The sequence below is a fragment of the Furipterus horrens genome, unplaced genomic scaffold (genome assembly GCF_987537825.1).
Source record: "Furipterus horrens unplaced genomic scaffold, mFurHor1.1.pri manual_scaffold_21, whole genome shotgun sequence".
Taxonomy (NCBI): domain Eukaryota; kingdom Metazoa; phylum Chordata; class Mammalia; order Chiroptera; family Furipteridae; genus Furipterus; species Furipterus horrens.
The window spans coordinates 1,427,363-1,444,742 of NW_028327191.1; the positions used below are offsets into that span (position 1 = coordinate 1,427,363).

Sequence of the window (17,380 nt, forward strand, 5' to 3'; positions counted from 1 at the left end):
GCCCCGGATCTCGGATCCCGGAGCGCAGCAGCAGGGAGCCCGCGCAGGGGTTTCCGAGCCCCCGGCCCCTCCCCTGGGCTCCTGGTGCGGTGACGTCCTGCGCCTGCTGACCTCACGATAAGGTCACGTTCGCTTTTCACCTCTTGGTTGCCCCGTGGGTAGTGCTTTATGTTACGTTTTCTTTGTTCACGTCACCGGGGTGGGTTCCGGCTCAACTCTACCCTGTCCAGATGGCAGGTCACCTTGCTCCTGCGTTGACTCTGATTGACACCCTGTTTGACCCGTCCCCTCCTGTGCACCTGTGTTCCTGTGCACGTCCTGCCCCTTGTCTTCGTCCCCTCCTCTCCGAGTGGCTCACGGCCTCTCGGTGCCCCGAGGTCTGCCCGGGAGTGGAGGTTCTGTCCTGCTTTCAGCTGGTCACTCGCGGTCATCTGTACACACTAGTACAGTGTTTTCAGCTCGTCCTTAGACCTGTGTAAAAGCGCTTAGCAGCTGCAGAAAGTCACCTTTTCCTTCTGGACCCTTCCAGGGGCCTCTGTCTCACAGTGAGCGTTGGCTCACGCGGTCGGTCTCCCTGCAGGCTCTCACCTGGGGGCGGGAGGTGTCCCCCCTCCTGCTCCTCAGACCCGTGCCCGCCCACCTCAGGGAGGTGTTTGCGTGCTTTATGACGTGCGGCAGTCATGAGAGTGGGACAGACCCCTGGAGAGGGGCCTGGAGGCTTTGGCCTCGGACAGGGGCTGCCACCCTCACTGCCTTGCTGTTCCCTGTGCCTGGATCCCCGAGGGGGCCCATTTTATGATGTAAGTCCATCAGAGAGGATCAGGTGACTTTTCTAGCTGGTCTGGCCACCAAGTGGCGTCCTTAGGACTTGACTCGGTTGGCTGAGCCTAAGCCAGGGTCCCCTTGGTCCCCAGCGGGCGTGGCCACCTCCTGCCCAGGGCCGGAGTCAGCCTCCCACTTAAATACACAGAGACAGAGACGTCAAGACTGGAAATGAGAGCAGACGCCCCCCTCTCCAAAGTCCTTGACACACCTGGTGGGGAATGGGTTAACTGGCAAGAAGCCATCTAGCAAGAGAAATAGGATGGAGTATCAGATCTTTTAGGAGTTAATAACTTTCTAAATCAGCCTTAATAATAAGATTACAGGAAAAATGGGTTAATTCAGTTTAGTTAAAAGTAACAATTCTTATACGTATAGCGTGACTGAGATGAAAAGCAGGAATGGAGGGAGGAATGGCGTCGCAGCTCTTGGGTCCGAGAGACCCAGAGCGAAGCCTCACACGCTCTGTTCAATGAGATGAAGACAGGGCCCCGTGAGAGACGTGACGACTGGACAGTCAACGCTGTGGGGGTTCCACCGCTTGGAAGAGCCTGACCTCACAGGCACCAGAGGACTGTCCCTTCAGGGGAGGGGGGTCTCCGTGGGGGGCGCTGGGTGGGGAAGCAGGGCGGCCGACTTGGGAGGTACAGTTTGGAAGGCCGGTTAGGAACTGAAAATATGTCCGTGCCCGTGGAGAGTCCTGGGGCTTCATTCTGAAAACTAACCTAGAAGAGCTGTGTGCCTGAAAACGTTTGTTGCAAATTCCTCACCAGGAAAAAATAATAATTCTGAAAATTAATTATTTAACCAACATGTTCAGTAGCTACCTGATTTTTTATTATTTATTTATTTTTAAAGGTTTTTTATTTACTTTGGAGAGAGAGAGTGAGAAAGAGGGAGAGACACATGCGAGAGACACGTCGACAGGCTGCCTCTCGCGTGCCCCCAACTGGGGGCCTGGCCCACACCCCAGGCCTGTGCCCTGACTGGGGATCGAACCGGCGACCTTCCAGTTCACAGGCCGGCGCTCAGTCTACGGAGCCACACCTGCCAGGACATTACCTGCTTTTTAAGTTGTTGGTGTGCCAACCTAAGTGAAATATGGTGCATCTGTTAAAACGAGAGTCGAGTAGGGTGCAGATGTGAGAGTCAGAAGACAGAGGCAGAACGCAGGTCGTGCAAACCCCGAGCGCGCCTGACTGAGCAGGAGCGAAATGGGGACGCGCACACGACGCGGCAGATCCTGGTTCAGTCACAGAGCAGTGTCGGGACGTCACGAACGTGGCTGTGCAGGTTGCGCGCTGGAAACTGGCTCGCAAGCTTTGCGAGTCTTTGGGGTTTTGAGACGTGTCCAGATGTGTGTTGAGCCGCCGCCAGAGCGCGGTCGTGGCTGGTTGGTGTCGCTTCCTTCCCAGACGAGCTCTCTGGTGGCAAACTCGTACTCAGCAGATGGGTAGGGATGCTTTTCCTTCATGGTGAAACAAAAGGTACCGTTGGGTTCCCCCAGAAGATACCGAGAGAGGCTGTGATGCTGACTGGCTGTTTAGAGCACGCATTTCCACTGGGAATTTTGGGAATGCTTAATTTTAGTGATATTTGGAAAGACCGTTGTAGCTTGGGGCTTTCTTTACCCCGGCCTGTGCATTCTGTCCCCTGATCTCCTTGCCAATGGGGTTACAGCGATGGGTGGTGGTTCGCTGTCTTGTGGCTCCAGGAGCCCCCAGGGCTCTGGCTGCCGTTACCACAGTCGGCACCGGGGGTCACGGAGGAACAGTGTAGAAACAGATGGGCACTGCGGCGCTCACCTCGAGGCTCCAGGAGCGCCCGATGGCAGGGCTGCTTTTGGAGCTGGCGCAGGTGTTGGCATTGGAAGGAACACGGAAGGAGCCCCTGCGCACCCCCGGGGGGGCGTGCTGCAAAACGGTAGTAGCGCAGGGTTCGAAAAAGAACTACCCAGGAAAAAGGAAAGTTAGCAGAAAACACAGATTCAGGCCTGAAGGCGGAAATAAGAACAGGCGTAGTTAACTCAGTGGACGCGGGACTGAGGGTCGGGTGGACGGCCGTCTGCAGTCCGAGGGTGAGGCTTCTGGTCCTGGCTCTGCCGCTTGCTCTGTGTTCCTGGAAAGAAACTGCGCAAACTCGCACTAGTTTCCTGGGGCTGCTGTGACACAGGAGCACAGACGTGCGGACTTACGAGGCGGAGGTTTCTCCCTCCGAGTTCACGAGGCTCCTAGAGTCCAAAGGCAAGCTGGAGTGGGGCCGAGCTCCCTCTGAAGGCTCTAGCGAAGAAGCTTTCCCTGTCTCCCAGCTTCTGGGGTAGCAGTGTGGGCACAAAAAGCAGTTTCCCCCCATTTCCTAAGGTCTTCTAGCTGGGCTAATAGCCAGATCAGCAGGAGACAGGAGAAAATGCACGGAGCTGATGCCGGGTGCCCCTGCGTAGGTGCCGGGGGCTGAGGCTCCCAGCAGCACTGGGCAGTTGGAGCTCACGCACCGTACTGGACTCAGGGGAGGGATGCAGGAGTCTGGGGTGTCCAGGCGAAAGCAGGGAGTTCACAGGGAGAGGAGGGAGAGCACCTGGTGACCACTTTCTAGCTGGGCCACCAGAAATGGGGCACACAGGTTCAGCAGACAGGCTTGGCTGGATTCCTCCCTGTCTGTCCCACTCAGCTCCCACGATGATGCTGATGTGGCAGCCCTTTCCTTTAGGTGGGTTCTTCTGCTTGAATTCCTTTAGGGAGCTGCACGGGAGGGCCGAGGGATCTTGCTGAGTCTTTTGTTTCTTAATAACCAGCTTAAAATCAATACCCCAAAAGGCATATTTTGGGATGGCAAAACCTGGGTCCCCGGCAGCAGCCACCCTTGGTGTTCCTGGGCATGAACCTGAGCCACTCGGGTCTGTGCCTCTGTCTCCCTGTGACTGCCCCGCAGGTCCGCGCCCCTCTGTGTAGGGCCAGCATTTGTGCTGGATTTAGGGCTCTGCCCTTCCCTGCTGTGACCCCACGTCACGGTGAGTACATCTGCAAAGACCCCACATCCAAATAAGTCACGTTCACCGCCTCCGGGTGGACATGATTTGGGGGTACACTCTCCAAAAAATTTGGCTCCATTTCTCTTCTTAAAATAAGGAGAATAAATGGAATTAATCTCTGAGTGGCTGTGGGAGCACGCAGGTGCCGCGTGCGGTGGGGACCTGGAGGGGCGCCGTGTGATTGCCAAGCGTGGCCCCTCCCGTTTTCCAGGGGCGTCCCCCCACTACCCCCGTGCTTTCCTGAGACCACCTGGTGCTTCCCCAGCTGTGCAGGGGGACAGGTGAGCTCACAGCTCCCTCACCTGGCCAGTACATCAGATGTAGCTGCTGCAGAACACAGGAGCGTGCCGTCGCTGCTTAGGTAGCAGTTGACAGGCGGGTCTTCCCTTTCATGACTTTTGACCGTGGGCTACTCTGTTGTGACGGTATTTGTTATACCAGGTGTTGGCGTGCAGGTGGTAATGATAAACATACACATTCCTTCAGCATAAATGTTCACTTTCCAAGACTTTCCAGATAGTAAACGTTTTTTAAAGTATTTATTTATAAAGTAAACATTTGGCCCTGGCTGGTGTGGCTCAGTGGATTGAGCGCCGCCTGCAAACCAAAGGGTTGCCAGTTCGATCCCCAGTCAGGGCACAGGCCTGGGCTGTGGGCCGGGTCCCCACCAGCTGGGGGTTGTGTTAGAGGCAGCCACACATGGATGTTTCTCTCCCTCTCTTTCTTGCTTTCTTCCCCTCTCTCTGCAAGTAGATAAATAAAATCTTTAAAAAATAAAAAGTGAACACCTTTCTGTAGAAAGTATAACTTACTGGAATATGTCAATCAATTACATTTTTATATAGTATCAGTTTGTTAGAGTAAACTGTTAATTTTGTCTTTTTTAATTTCTAGCGAAACCATTTACACAGCTGGTGAAGGAAATGCAGCTTCATCGAGAAGACTTTGAAATAATTAAAGTGATTGGAAGAGGTGCCTTTGGCGAGGTAAGAGAAGCTTCCTTCTGTGGATGGGGCACAGGTCGCCAGCACCCAGTCTGGCCTTCCCGGGGCCTCCCTCGGACCCTGGGGAGGGGCGGCCTCGGTCGCATGGGGAGGGCGTGGCACAGTCTGAAAGGCGGAGCCGAGAAGAGGGCTGCAGGGAAGTGTGTGGCTGGGGAGTTACCCGGGTGTCGTGGGGCCCGAATAGTTTCTGACAGGCAAGTTTTTAAACAGCCCATTTATTAATTGAACATTTTCTTTATAATGCCCAGCGGATGTAGTCCCGGCCGTTCTCAGTGCCTGGGGCTACTGCCGGGAGCCCGTGCCAGCTCTGAGTCCGCCCGCCTGGCATTGGCGAAGCCGTGCACCACCTCTGCTCAGTGTGGGCATGTGTCCTCCCTGCTCCCGGCGCTCAGCTGCCCTGCGGCCTCTGGGCAGGGCACCCTCCTCCCAGGCTCTGTCCGCAGCCTCCCTGGTGGAGGCACAGGTGCCAGCAGCCGAGAACAGGTAGCTTCACAGTTAGTCGCCTTCAGAGCTTCCCCTCTGAGCCCGGGCACGTTACCTGGGCTTCCCTGTCGGCGCCCTGCCAGGACCAGAAGTTTGGACATGCCCTCCTGGCCTGAGCCCGCTGGGTGGGCCAGGTGTGTGGTGACAGTGGCCCTGTGGGCGCTTTGCGTTGTGCTCGCGGAAAGCAAGTGAGCAGCAGTGTCACAAGAGCGTGTCTGTGCGCCGAGGTCCCTCGTGCGACTCCTAAATGGAAACGTGGTCTCTCACCTGTCTTAGGGGTGTCTTGGGGGCCCCCACTCTGTCTGCAGGACCCTCACAGACCTCTGCTGTGAGAAGGCCTGCCTGAGGGGCGGGCAGCTGCACGGGGCCCGTTTCGTCCCTGGAAACTGCCCCGTCCTCTGACGGCCCCCATCCCCCAGCCTCATACCTTGCTCCCCAACCCTAGCCCTGCCTCCCAGCCCCCCCCCCCTTCTCCACCCGTAACCCCTAAGAGCTGGCTTCACTGAGGGGCTAGGGGAGGGGAAGCAGCACCCCTGGGGGCTGTGTGGTGGCAGCTGTGCCCTCAGATGGCAGCTCCTCCTGGGCCGTCCAAGCTCCAGGTTTCCCTCAGGAGCCCCCAGAGATCCAGCTCACTGCGGGCTAGGGTGCGGCAGGGCGCTTTTTCTGTTTTTGCTATTTTGCTATTGAAGTATAGTTACATACGACATGCCAGACACAGGTGGGCATTTGGAGTTACAACAGACGTCTGCACCTGTGCAGTCAGCACCCCGATTGAAATCGAGCATTTCTGTCCCCTGGAGAGTTCCCTCCTCCCGCCAGCCCTGTCGGTCACCAGGCAGCGGCTCTCCTGATGGCCACCAACAGGGAGCTTAGTTTGAAGGAACCCCAGGAAAAAAATGGAGTTCTGCATAGAAACAACAACTCTCTGAGCCGTAGGTGGTTGTGGAAGGGGTGGTTTTTGCTGCTGTTTGGTGAGAAGAAAGGAAGCCCGTTGGAACCCTGTCTGAGTCAGGGTGGCGGGGACTCAGGCCAACACTGTCCCGGGCCTGGGCGCTGTGCCGTCACGGCCCCCATGCTGGAGTGTCCAGGACGGGGGCAGAGGCGCCAGGTTGGAGGAAAAAGGAGAGAGTCTGCTGTGCCCAGACGGATTTTCAGTATTTTCAGTGCCCCTGTTCTCCAGAAAGCTGCGTGCAGAGCTCAAGAAGGCAGCAGGGATCGCCTCCCATGCCCCTGGCCTGTGTGGAAGCCCTCGGTTCTCTCCTTCCCCTTCACTGCCTCTGACGCTTCGTCACCTCCTCTGCCCCCCGTCGCCCATCAGCTCTCCCTGGCCCTGTGGCCTGGGCTCCGGGCACCAGCGCACCTTGCCACTGCCCCGGCGTCCGGTCCTCCCTGCCGCCCAAGGCCTCAGAGTCTGCAGCACCTCACTGACCCACCACAGCCCCCGGGGTGTTCTTGCACCAGGCTCAGCTTCCCTGTCTCTGACGGCGCCACGCGGGTCACAGAAATGAGGATACTCGTTGGTGTTGGGAGCAGAAGTGCTCTTCGCTCCCACGTGGCTCTGATGGAATTACTGTTTTCTGTGGGCAGGTGGGGGTCCTCTCGGGGGGGTACTTGTCGCAGGCTCCCATTGTCAGGCCAGGGAAGGTTGTATTTGATCGTGGCTGTCAGCAGTCATCATAGCGTAGTCATTAAAAGCATGCACCTGGAGGCGAGATGACCACGTTTTGGGCCCATCATTTAACCCTTGCAAGCCTCAAACTCCACATCTGTTCACGCTGGGGCACTGCCCAGCACTGTGCTGAGGACTGACTGAGTGCGTGAGGGTAAGTTGCTCAGCATAGTTCCTGGCACGTGCAGACGCTCCGTGCGCGTCCGCGCTCAAGAGGACCGTGATGGCGTTACTTTGTGGCGCTCATTGTTCAGAAAGCAAGGATGCAGGTGGCTGAGGCTCTGTTTCCTGTGTGCTGCCTGCTGTCAGCAGAGGAAAGGTCTTCTCTCATAGAAGTTCCTGTCACTGCCAATGTGTAGCTTAGAGTTTTGTGATGGAGACTTAGGCCAGTGAACAATAGATCTGTGTAAGGTAGAAAGTGCCTTTGATGGTACAAACCTCACATCTGGTGTTGATGGTGATGGAAGAGCTCATGGGAGACTTGGTAGGGACCAGGAAGTCCTCTCTGGAAGAGGTGGTGTGTGAGTTGTACTGTGAAGAGTATGGCTGATAGCCAGCATACTGAGCGCTCTGTGTCTGACTCCATTCCGAGTATGTTGAGTGAGCCCCCCTACACACCCAGTGCTCAGCACTGAAGTTTTTTTTTTTTACCTGAGCAGGTATGATCATTCAAGTTGCTGTGTGGCTGAAATCAAGTTTTGATGCTTGAAAGGGCAAATCCTACTTTACATAGAAAACTTGACTTCCCTCAACGGTCCCCTTTGCAGGGTTTCCAGGCAAGATTTCACTGTAGTTTTATGAAAACGCGCTTTTGTGAAACTCCATTTGTATTCTAGGTTGCTGTTGTCAAAATGAAGAACACTGAACGCATTTATGCCATGAAAATTCTCAACAAGTGGGAGATGCTTAAAAGAGCAGAGGTAAGTGTGGCGTGAGTGGGGGCTGCATGACTGAGAACCGCAGTCCTCACGGGCCCGGGCTCCCGTCATCGGCAGGAGTGACTGCCCTCTGTCCACAGGATGCCTGCCTGCTCCTGGTGGCCGCGCCTCTGCCTGGGTGGCCGCGCCTGTCCCCCATCCTGCCTGAGAGTCCCCTCCAGTCTGTGGGCCAGAGTGGTGTTTACAGTCAGGGCAGAGCAAAGCCCCGTGGAGATTGTAGGCATTTCTCTCAGTTCTGCTCCATGTGCAAAGGGCATGATTGAGAGTGGAGCCTTTTCTTTTTTTTCTTTCTTTTTTTCAGAAAATATTTTATTTATTTTTAGAGAGAGGGAGAAAGAGAGGGAGAGGAACATCAATGTGAGGTTGGTTGCTTCTCACACGCCCCCCCAACTGGGGACCTGGCCCATAACGCAGGCCTGTGCCCTGATTGGGAATCAAACCAGCGACCCTTTGGTTCACAGGCTGATGCTCAGTCCACTGAGCCACACCAGCCAGGGCGAGCCCAGGCCTTTTCTGCAGGCATCTGCAGACTCACCTCCAACGCCTCCACCTCTGCTTCTATCCCCCACACCACCCCCGCCCCAGTCCCTGTACCGCCTCAGTGCCAAGAGGCCCCCCAGGGGTGTGTGGCCAGGTGACCACCGGCTTTGCCCTCTCTGATGCCCCCCACCGTCTGCTTGGGTCCCCTCGTGCGGCTCTGCCACCAGAATGCTCTAGTGCCTGGCCTCCTGGTCCTCCCTCTGGGATCAGCTACCCCTGCTTTTGGGAATTCCTCCTTTGGTGTCCGGTCTGTCACCCTCTCACTCTAACCCCCTGTAATTGCGGGCGGCCCCTCCCTCTTGTGCTGGAACTGAACTCTCGTCTGCCGGGGTATCTCCCACCTTGGGCAGAGGCCAAGCCACTTACTCCAGTGGGATCACTGTCCTGAGCTTCACATCGTCATGGCGGGATGGGTGGGCAGTCTCACCCCAGCGTCCCACCAGGGTCTCACGTCTGTCGTGTCTAAACCACGAGGGCTCCCTCCCTGCCACGGCGCCTGTGCCAGGTCTTACACCCCCTAGTTGCTCAGGAAGACGTGGGCTAGCTGCCTGTGGACCCACAGCTCCGCCCACCCCGTCTCCTCCTGCCGCCCCGGCCCGGCAGCCTTCCTCGCTTAGCAGCTGGCACGTGGGGGAGCACAGGGACCACGCGGGGACGCAGTTCTTCCACGGGGAGATGTGGCTGTTTGGGGGGGAGGAAGAGTAGGAGCACATTCCACTCAAGTTTATATTTTTACAGGAATGATTGACTTATAAAGGAGGCAGCTGAGCCATATTTAATAGAACATGTTATGTTGGCTCTGGAGCGTGTATGTTTCTGTTTTAAAAGTCCTAACAGTCCCAAGGTTAGGGAGAGGCGATATTCTCCTTGTCACGGTGAGCACGTAAGAGTCAACACTGCTTGTTTAATTTCCACCTGGTGACACAAAGCAAGACGTCAGCGGGGATGAGAGAGAAAAGGTCCAGAGCGGTGCGGGGTTATAACTGACTTGTGGACCAGGCTGGGTTTTTTAGCTCAGCTTCCTTGGTCATGAAAAGAAACGCAGTAAAAGCTGTTAAAAAAGAAAAAAGCAGATCTACTGAATAATACGTGTGCTTCCCGTGGGGGCCGCTGTGCTGGTACCCCAGGAGAGAAATGGACTTTGCCCTGCGCGTGGACAGGTGGGCGCTGAGAACCGCGTGGAGCATCTCCTCCGGGAAACTGGGCCGCCCCTGTGGACCCCAGGCCGCTGGCCCCTGTGAGTCCTCGCGTCTGTGTCTGGCCAGTGGAGTCGGGACACGTCTGCCTCAGTCAGTTCTTTTTGAGAGGAAACCTTCTAAAAGAAGGTCAGAGTAGAAACACTTGTAGAGAAAGCAGGTTCTGAAGGCCATTGTGCGGCTCAAGGGAGAGGACGGGCGGCCCGCTGCCTGCGCCCCTTTGCTCCCCTTACGTCGCTCCCGCTCGCTGCATGCCACCACCCACCTGCCCCCTTTCCTCCACCTCCCCTTTGGCAGCTGTCAGCTTGTTCTCTGCCTCTGGGGGCATGTTTCTGTTTTGTCCACTCACTGGTAAGTGAGATTCTGTGGCATTTGACTTCCTCTGTGTGACTGGTTTCACTGAGCATAACACCCTCCAGCTCCATCCGTGCTGTTGCAGATGGCAGGATTTTGTTATTTTTCATGGCTGAGTGATATTCCCTGGACCATGTGCACCACTTCTTCTCTATCTCTGCATCTGTTAATGGGCACTGGGGCTGTTTCCATAGCGTGGCTCCTGTAAATAATGCTGCATGAACATGGGATGCACATGTTGTTTCGAATTGAATATTTTTGGGTAAATAGTGAGGAGGAGAATTGCTGAGGCATATGGCAACTGTACTGTTGATTTTTTGAGGGATCTCTATACCGGTTTCCACAGTGGCTGCACCGATTTGCAGGGCCACCAACAGTGAATGAGGGGTCCCTTTTCTCCACATCCTTGCTCATGGTTACTTCTAAGTACAGATGCCACCTGTATTAAAGCTCTTCAGGGAATGCAGAACCACAGCAGTGTGAGCCTTAGTCTGCCCGTGTGCCCTCGGCCGTGGGTCTTCCGGGTAGAGTCCTCTTAGGATGCGTGCGTCAATATCCTGCAGACAAACCACGCTCCTTAAAACGAGCCCACGCAGGTGAGAAAGTAGGCGTGTGCCTGTCCTGCCAGCCGCGTAGCTGCTCAACTGCGGGTCTGCGGTGGAGGGCAGACACGGGGGGCAGCCGCAGCCCTGGCCACCCCAGGAGGCGGGCCGGGTAAAGAGAGGGCAGGCCAAGCTGGGTGGGAGGGGCCCAGCCGGGAAGCTGTTGCCGATCTGTGTCCCCCCAACCCCCATCCAGCCGGTTGACTCGTGGGCCAGAGACCTGGCACGTGTGGAAGGGGTCGGTGCGGGGCCGGAGGGAACAGGCCCTCTCAGCCTCTCAGCTGGCGCAAGGGTGACTGAGGAGTGGGCGGGGGAGGCCAGGTGACACTGTCTCCAGAGCCGGTCATAGCAAAGACCAGCTGTGGAGACAACACCTTTCCCCTAATGCCTTGCAGACGGCCTGTTTCCGGGAGGAGCGCGACGTGCTGGTGAACGGGGACTGCCAGTGGATCACCACCCTGCACTACGCCTTCCAGGACGAGAACTACCTGGTACGTCAGGTCACCGTGAACCTGCAGGCTCCAGCAAGTGGCATTTGCTGGTGATTTTTGATTCATTTGTGCTGTTGCTAAAAATGGGAAGACAGTTGGGGACTGATGTTCTTTAACACGCATATGACTGGATGAAAGAGGGCTTGTTTGGGGCGGAATCGTCTGGGGGCGTTTTAAAAACAGACGTGTGATGCCGTGCACGTGTTTTCACTCCTCTCTCGGCAGCCTGACTGTTTGTCCTCAGGGTTTGTCACGTCTCAGTAGCCCGGGGCTTACACGTCTTCTGTTCTGAGCAAGAGTGGGACACTGCCGTGGGGGTTGCGCCGCGGGGCTGCATACATCTGTGCTGGGGCGCGCTGGCCGTCTGGTGGCCCCTGACAGTTTCGGCGACTCTGGTGTCCTTGTTCTTGCCATCTTTGTTCTCCTGACTTGAGCCGGGGCCCACTTTCCTGGTTTACTGCTCAGCGCCGACGCACACGAGTGCAGAGTGGAGCACGGATCCCAGCCAGGCAGGGGGAAGCCAGGCCTTTGCCTCCCGCACGGAGTCCCGGGGCTCTGTTAGCACTTTCGGGTCGGAAGCGGACTTCGCAGGTCTGCCCGAACCCCAGACAGTCCACAGCAGGGAGCTCTGGGGGGGTGGGGGTCTCAGCCTTGTTCCTCGGCCCAGCTTGTGGCCAGCATCAGCTGCTTCGAGGGTCATCACGGCCTTAGGGTGGGGACCTGTGCTGTGGTCTCTCTGTGACAACTGATGTACGTTTTTGGTCACATGCCTGCTCACAACATACGGGCACGATGTGGGCTCTTCTGTTGCATCTCCAGGTAATCTCTCAGACGTCCAGGGAATGCTGTAGGCTCAAACATCCATGGTTAGGTTAAACTTCATTTCATATTTAGCACTGAAAATATACTTACCTTTTTTTTTTTTAAGTATATTTTTTAGATTATGCTGTTACAGTAGTCCCAATCTTTCTCTCCTTTGCTCCCCTCTGCCCAGTACCCCCCTTCCCTCCAGCAATCCCACTCCCGTTAGTTCATGTCCATGGGTCGTGCATGTAAGTTCTTTGGCTTCACCCTTTCCTGTATTCTTCTTTTTTATTTTTTAAGTATATCTTATTGATTATATTGTTACAATAGTTCCAATTTTTTCCCCTTTGCTCCCCTCCGCCCAGCACCCGCCCTCCCCCAACAACCCCCCCCAAGTCCATGCCCATGGGTCATACATACAAGCTCTCTTGCCTCACCCTTTCATATATTCTTCTTCTTCTTTTAAATAATTAATTTAACAATTAAAAAGAACAATCCCACCCTCTCAGACTTAAGACCCTTTATAATCTTATAAAGGACAATGGGCGAAGGTCTTGAGCTCCTCTAGCTGCTTCAAGCTGGACATGGTCGTCATCCTACCTATCCTTGGGTCCAGAAATCCCTAATAAGAGTGGGGGTGTGGAGGGGAGGGTGGCCTTCCCACACGGGGAAGGATCGTGCAGACTCTAGGTTGGTTGGCTGTCCCCGAACAATGGCGTGCTTGGTTTAACAGGCTGGCATCCTTGTTGTATTCTGGGGGCAACAGATTTGGCAACAGGGTTAAAGGACATCATTCAATCCATAACCACTAGATGACAAAAGACAGGGATTAATTTTTCAATGTCCCACATTAGGGGAAAGAAGGGCTTCTTTGGAGGAAGGTGTGCCAGGTACATCTCACCTGTCTAAAACCCTTTTGCCCATTGTATTTAGTTTGGGCTGAGGGAAATATTTTAGGTTTCCTCCCTCTCAGACCTCTGGGCTCTTTCTCTCCAAGCCATTAGGACAGAAAAGAGAAACCAGTTTTAAAGTGAAGCCCACAGACTACCCCATACTTCACCAACCCAGCCACTTAGTTCAGCCAAACTGTTGAGTCTCAGGAGGCAGCGATGCAGACAGGATTAAGTGAGGCCTATACGTACAGACAATCACTCAGGTAATGAGATCGTAGGCTTATGCCCTTTGAAAACAGAAAACACATGTTAATTTATGTAACATAACCCACATACAAGTCTCTAAATCTGTAGGACTGTCTTATCAGAAAGACATCCAGTTGCAAGGCATTTGACATTCTTCTTGCCTGTAAATTAAACGTCTTTGATAATACCACAGACATAGTTTAACTTTCAAATGAAAACAAATTTTAAATGAAAAGAAACTTTAAAGACGGTTAGCTGCACTACTTTATAGTCTACCACTGAGTGTTGTGATTTTCCTTGAATCACAGTTTTTCTCCCTAAGATTACCCTCCTTGTCATTAAAGGGACTACATTAAGTCCATTTTTAATTTATCCTGTTCATTTGCATAAACACAACAAGAACAGAAAATGATCACTTATGATCTTTAGTTCTGCTTTGCTGGAACTTACACAAGGAACATTTAGGGTGACGTTCAGTCTGCCCTTCGGGGCACAGAAGCAGAACCACATACCTGGTATTCAGCCTTGCCTGTAAACACCTGTCTTTTCCAAGTCCTTCTGGTTTTCCAATGTGCCTTAAGGTCCTTTCTAGCCATCTTTCAGGAAAACAACTTTCATTCCTTCCCTGGAAAGATTGCCATGGACCGCGCATCCAACCAAGGTACCAGGCCTTTTATCTCGTGGGCTTTTATTACCTTTGAAAGTCAATCCCAGTTCCGCAGTGCTTTTTGGTAACAACCAGAGCCCAAGCATGTCTCCTTTAGGCATGACATTCCAGTCAAAGTTTTAGTCAAAAAAACCTCTATTAACAACAGGTCTTTAATTAGTTTTATGCAAAGAAACTTATGTCATTACTTACTTCTTTAGAATGCCAAACTCTGGGGGGATCAGATAGGGAGAAAAATATACAGTGTGAAGGAAAATCCTTGTCCTTCTAATATTCACTGAACTTGCATTTACATTCTTTATATTTTCATTTTTTCCCCCACTAAAAATTTGTTTTTGTTTGTTTTTCCATTACAGTTGTCCCACTTTTTCCCCCTCTTGCTTCCCTGCACCTGCCCCCCCCTTCTCCCACATTCAGTCCCCACCCAGTAGTCCATGTCCATGGGTCATTTATACATGTTCTTTGACTAGACCCTTCCCCTTCTTACCCCCTTCTCTCCCTCCCATCTCATCTTTGTTACTGTTAGTTTATTCCTTGTTTACATACCTCTGGTTCAATTTTGCTCATTTGTTTGTGTTGTTCGTTAGTTTCCTGTAACAGGTGATATTATAAGGTAATTTTCTTTTGTTGCCAGGCTTATTTCGCTAAGCGTAATTCTCTCTAGTTCCATCCATGTTGTTGCAAATGGTAGAAGTTCCTTCTTTCTTTCAGTACTTATTCATTGTCGTTTTCCCCCTTTGTACTCGTGTTCCTCCCTGTCTCTCTCTGTTTCTTCGTCTTCTTAAAGCAGATCCTTTAGCATCTCTTGCAATACTGGTTTGGTGGAGATGTATTCTTTTAGCCTACTTTTGTCTTGGAAACTCCTTATTTCACCTTCCATTTTGAATGAGAGCCTTGCTGGGTAGAGTATTCTTGGTTGTAGGCCTTTGTTTTTCATTACTTGGAATATATTTTGCCATTCCCTTCTGGCTTGTAGTGTTTCTGCTGAGAAATCTGATGAAAGCCTTATTGGAGCTCCCTTGTATGTTATTAGTTGTTTCTCTCTTGCTGCTTTTAGGATTCCCTCTTTGTCTTTGAATGATGCCATTTTAATTATGATGTGTCTTGAGGTGGGCCTGTTGGGGTTCATCTTCATTGGGACCCTCAGTGCTTCCTGGACTTGCAGATTCTTTCTCTCCTCATGTTAGGGAAGTTTTCTGTCATTAGTTTTTCAAAGAGGTTTTCTATCCCTTGCTCTTCTTCTTCTCCTTCTGGAATTCCTATGATACGGATATTGTTACGTTTCATGTTGTCCTGCAGCTGTCTTAGAGCCTCTTCAGTCTTGTTCAGTCTTTTTTCATTTTGTTGCATTGTCTGGGAGTTTTTGTGTAGGTTGTCCTCCAGCTCGCTGATCCGATCTTCTGCTTCCTCTAGCCTGCTTTTAATTCCTTCTACTGTGTTCTTCAATTCAGAGATTGTATTCTTCATTTCCTCCTGGCTCTTATTGATAGCTTCCATGTCCTTTTTGATGCTGGTGTAATTCTCAGTAAGTTCCTTATAGTTCTTCTGGAGTTTCTTGTAGTTTCCTCTGAGCTCATTGAGCTTCTCCATAATCCATGCTTTCAATTCCATATCTGATAGTTTGCTCCCCTCTATTTCCTTTAGCACTCTTTCTGGGGATTCTTCCTTTCCTTTCGATGGGGGGTTGTTTCTCTGTCTCCCCATTTTTGTGACTCCTGTTGTTTGTTGGTGCTTCTTAGAATGATCTGCACTTCTTGGATCTGCCCCTGGTGGCGTCAGATCCTGTACCAGTCTGGGCCTAGGCAGCCTGTTGGAGGCTTTCAGGGATCTACTGCCTTTGTCTGTCTCCTTTAGTTGTTAATCTATTCGATCTGTGATTAGCCGTCAGGCTTAAGGACCGTGGGTGTGGCAGCTTAATTCCTGTAGGCAGGGCCTTTGCTTCCCCTCAGGCTGAAGCCACTGGAAGGGGAATGGTCTGCCTGCACTGGGGATGAGTCAGCACTGGGACCCGGTCGGCTGCTCCCCAGCTCTCCCCTCAAAGCCACGGCGCCAAACTCTCCCCAAGCGTCTCCAGTCCTCTCGGCCTTCCCTCTGCTTGAGCCCAGGGTAAGTGGGGGCCAAAATATTTTTGTATGTGATCCACTTAAGAGCTCTTTTTCTCCGGCTGTTTCTCCCTGGCTAGCAAGAAACCCTGTGGCTTTTTGCTTTTCACAGCTGATACTATTTTACTTTCCACTCTGTTGCTGTAGGCTGGGAAGCTCAGCTGGGGGTTTAGACCCTGCCCTTCTCAGAGGGAACCCTCAGCTGCTGAGCTGTTTCTCAGTCCCTTCAGCTGCCACCCATGGGAGCCCAGCCAGCCCTTCCACGTCTCCACACTCCCTACCAGTCACGTTGTGATGTAACGGCCTTTTCTGTCTCTCCGTGGTTATGACTTCTCTCCAGCTAGTGTTCGGTTGATTATTCCAGATGATTTCTCCAAAATTAAGTTGTAAATCCAGACTAGTTCCGGGAGGAGGTTAGTGTAGCTTCCACTTACTCTTCTGCCATCTTGTTTTTCTCTCCTGTATTATTCTTAACTTCCCCCTGTCTGTTTTGTACCAATCGATTATGCTTCTTAGTCCCTGCACCATTTCCCCATTTCTCCCCCTCCCCCTCCCAGCTGATAATCCTCCAGATGATCCCCACACCTATGATTCTGTTTCTGTTCTGGTTGTTTGCTTAGTTTGTTTTTGTTTTTATTTTTTAGATTCTTCCGTTGATAGTTATGAGTTTGTTGTCATTTTAATGTTCATAGTTTTGATCTTCTTTTTCCTAAGTAAGTCCCTTTGACATTTCATACAGTAATGGCTTGGTGATGATGAACTCCTTTAGCTTTACCTTGTCTGGGAAACGCTTCATCTGCCCTTCTGTTCTAAATGGTAGCTTTGCTGGACAGAGTAATCTTGGTTGTAGGGCCTGGCTTTTCATCACCTTGAATACTTCTTGCCAGTCCCTTCTTGCCTGCAAAGTTTATTTTGAGAAACCAGCTGACAGTCTTATAGGCACCCCTTTGTAGGAAACTCTCTGCTTTTCTCTTGCTGCTTTTAAGATTCTTTCTTCTATCTTGAACCTTTGTCATTTTAATGATGCTGTGTCTTGGTATGGTCCTCTTTGGGTCTAGCTTGTTTGGGACTCTGTGCTTCCTGAACTTGTATGCCTATTTCTTTCGCCAATTAGGAAAGTTTTCCTTCATTATTTTTTCAAATAAATTTCTATTATTTGCTCTTCCTCTTCTCCTTCTGGCACCCCTGTGATTTGAATGTTGTTATGTGTAAAGTTCCAGAGGTCCCTAATCCTCCCCATTTTTTTTCAATTCTTGTTTCTTCGCTGTGTGGTTGACTCTTTATTTCTTCTTTATGTTCTAAATCATTGATTTGAACCCCGGTTTCCTTCCCTTCACCATTGGTTTTGTGTGAATTTTCCTTCATTTCACTTAGCATAGCCTTCACTTCTTCTCTTCCACGTTTGCTGTACTCAAGCATATCTGTCAAGTCTGTGAGTATTTTTATCACCAGTGTTTTGAACTCTGCATCTGTTAGGTTGGCTGTCTCCTCATCACTTAGTTCTCCCATTGGAACCTTGATCCGTTCCCCCTTTTGAGCCA

At 52.2% G+C, this 17,380-nt stretch overlaps 1 protein-coding gene across 2 annotated transcripts in view; it reads left to right on the top strand.

The window, feature by feature from the left end:
- CDC42BPB (CDC42 binding protein kinase beta) overlaps positions 1 to 17,380 on the top strand; it is an 81,179-nt gene that overhangs the window by 24,095 nt on the left and 39,704 nt on the right. For both annotated transcript variants that reach the window (XM_090265616.1, XM_090265617.1), the window contains exons 2-4: positions 4,745 to 4,836; positions 7,843 to 7,926; positions 11,032 to 11,127. In XM_090265616.1, coding sequence (XP_090121742.1) covers positions 4,745 to 4,836; positions 7,843 to 7,926; positions 11,032 to 11,127 — 272 coding nt within the window. The remainder of the gene's footprint in view (positions 1 to 4,744; positions 4,837 to 7,842; positions 7,927 to 11,031; positions 11,128 to 17,380) is intronic.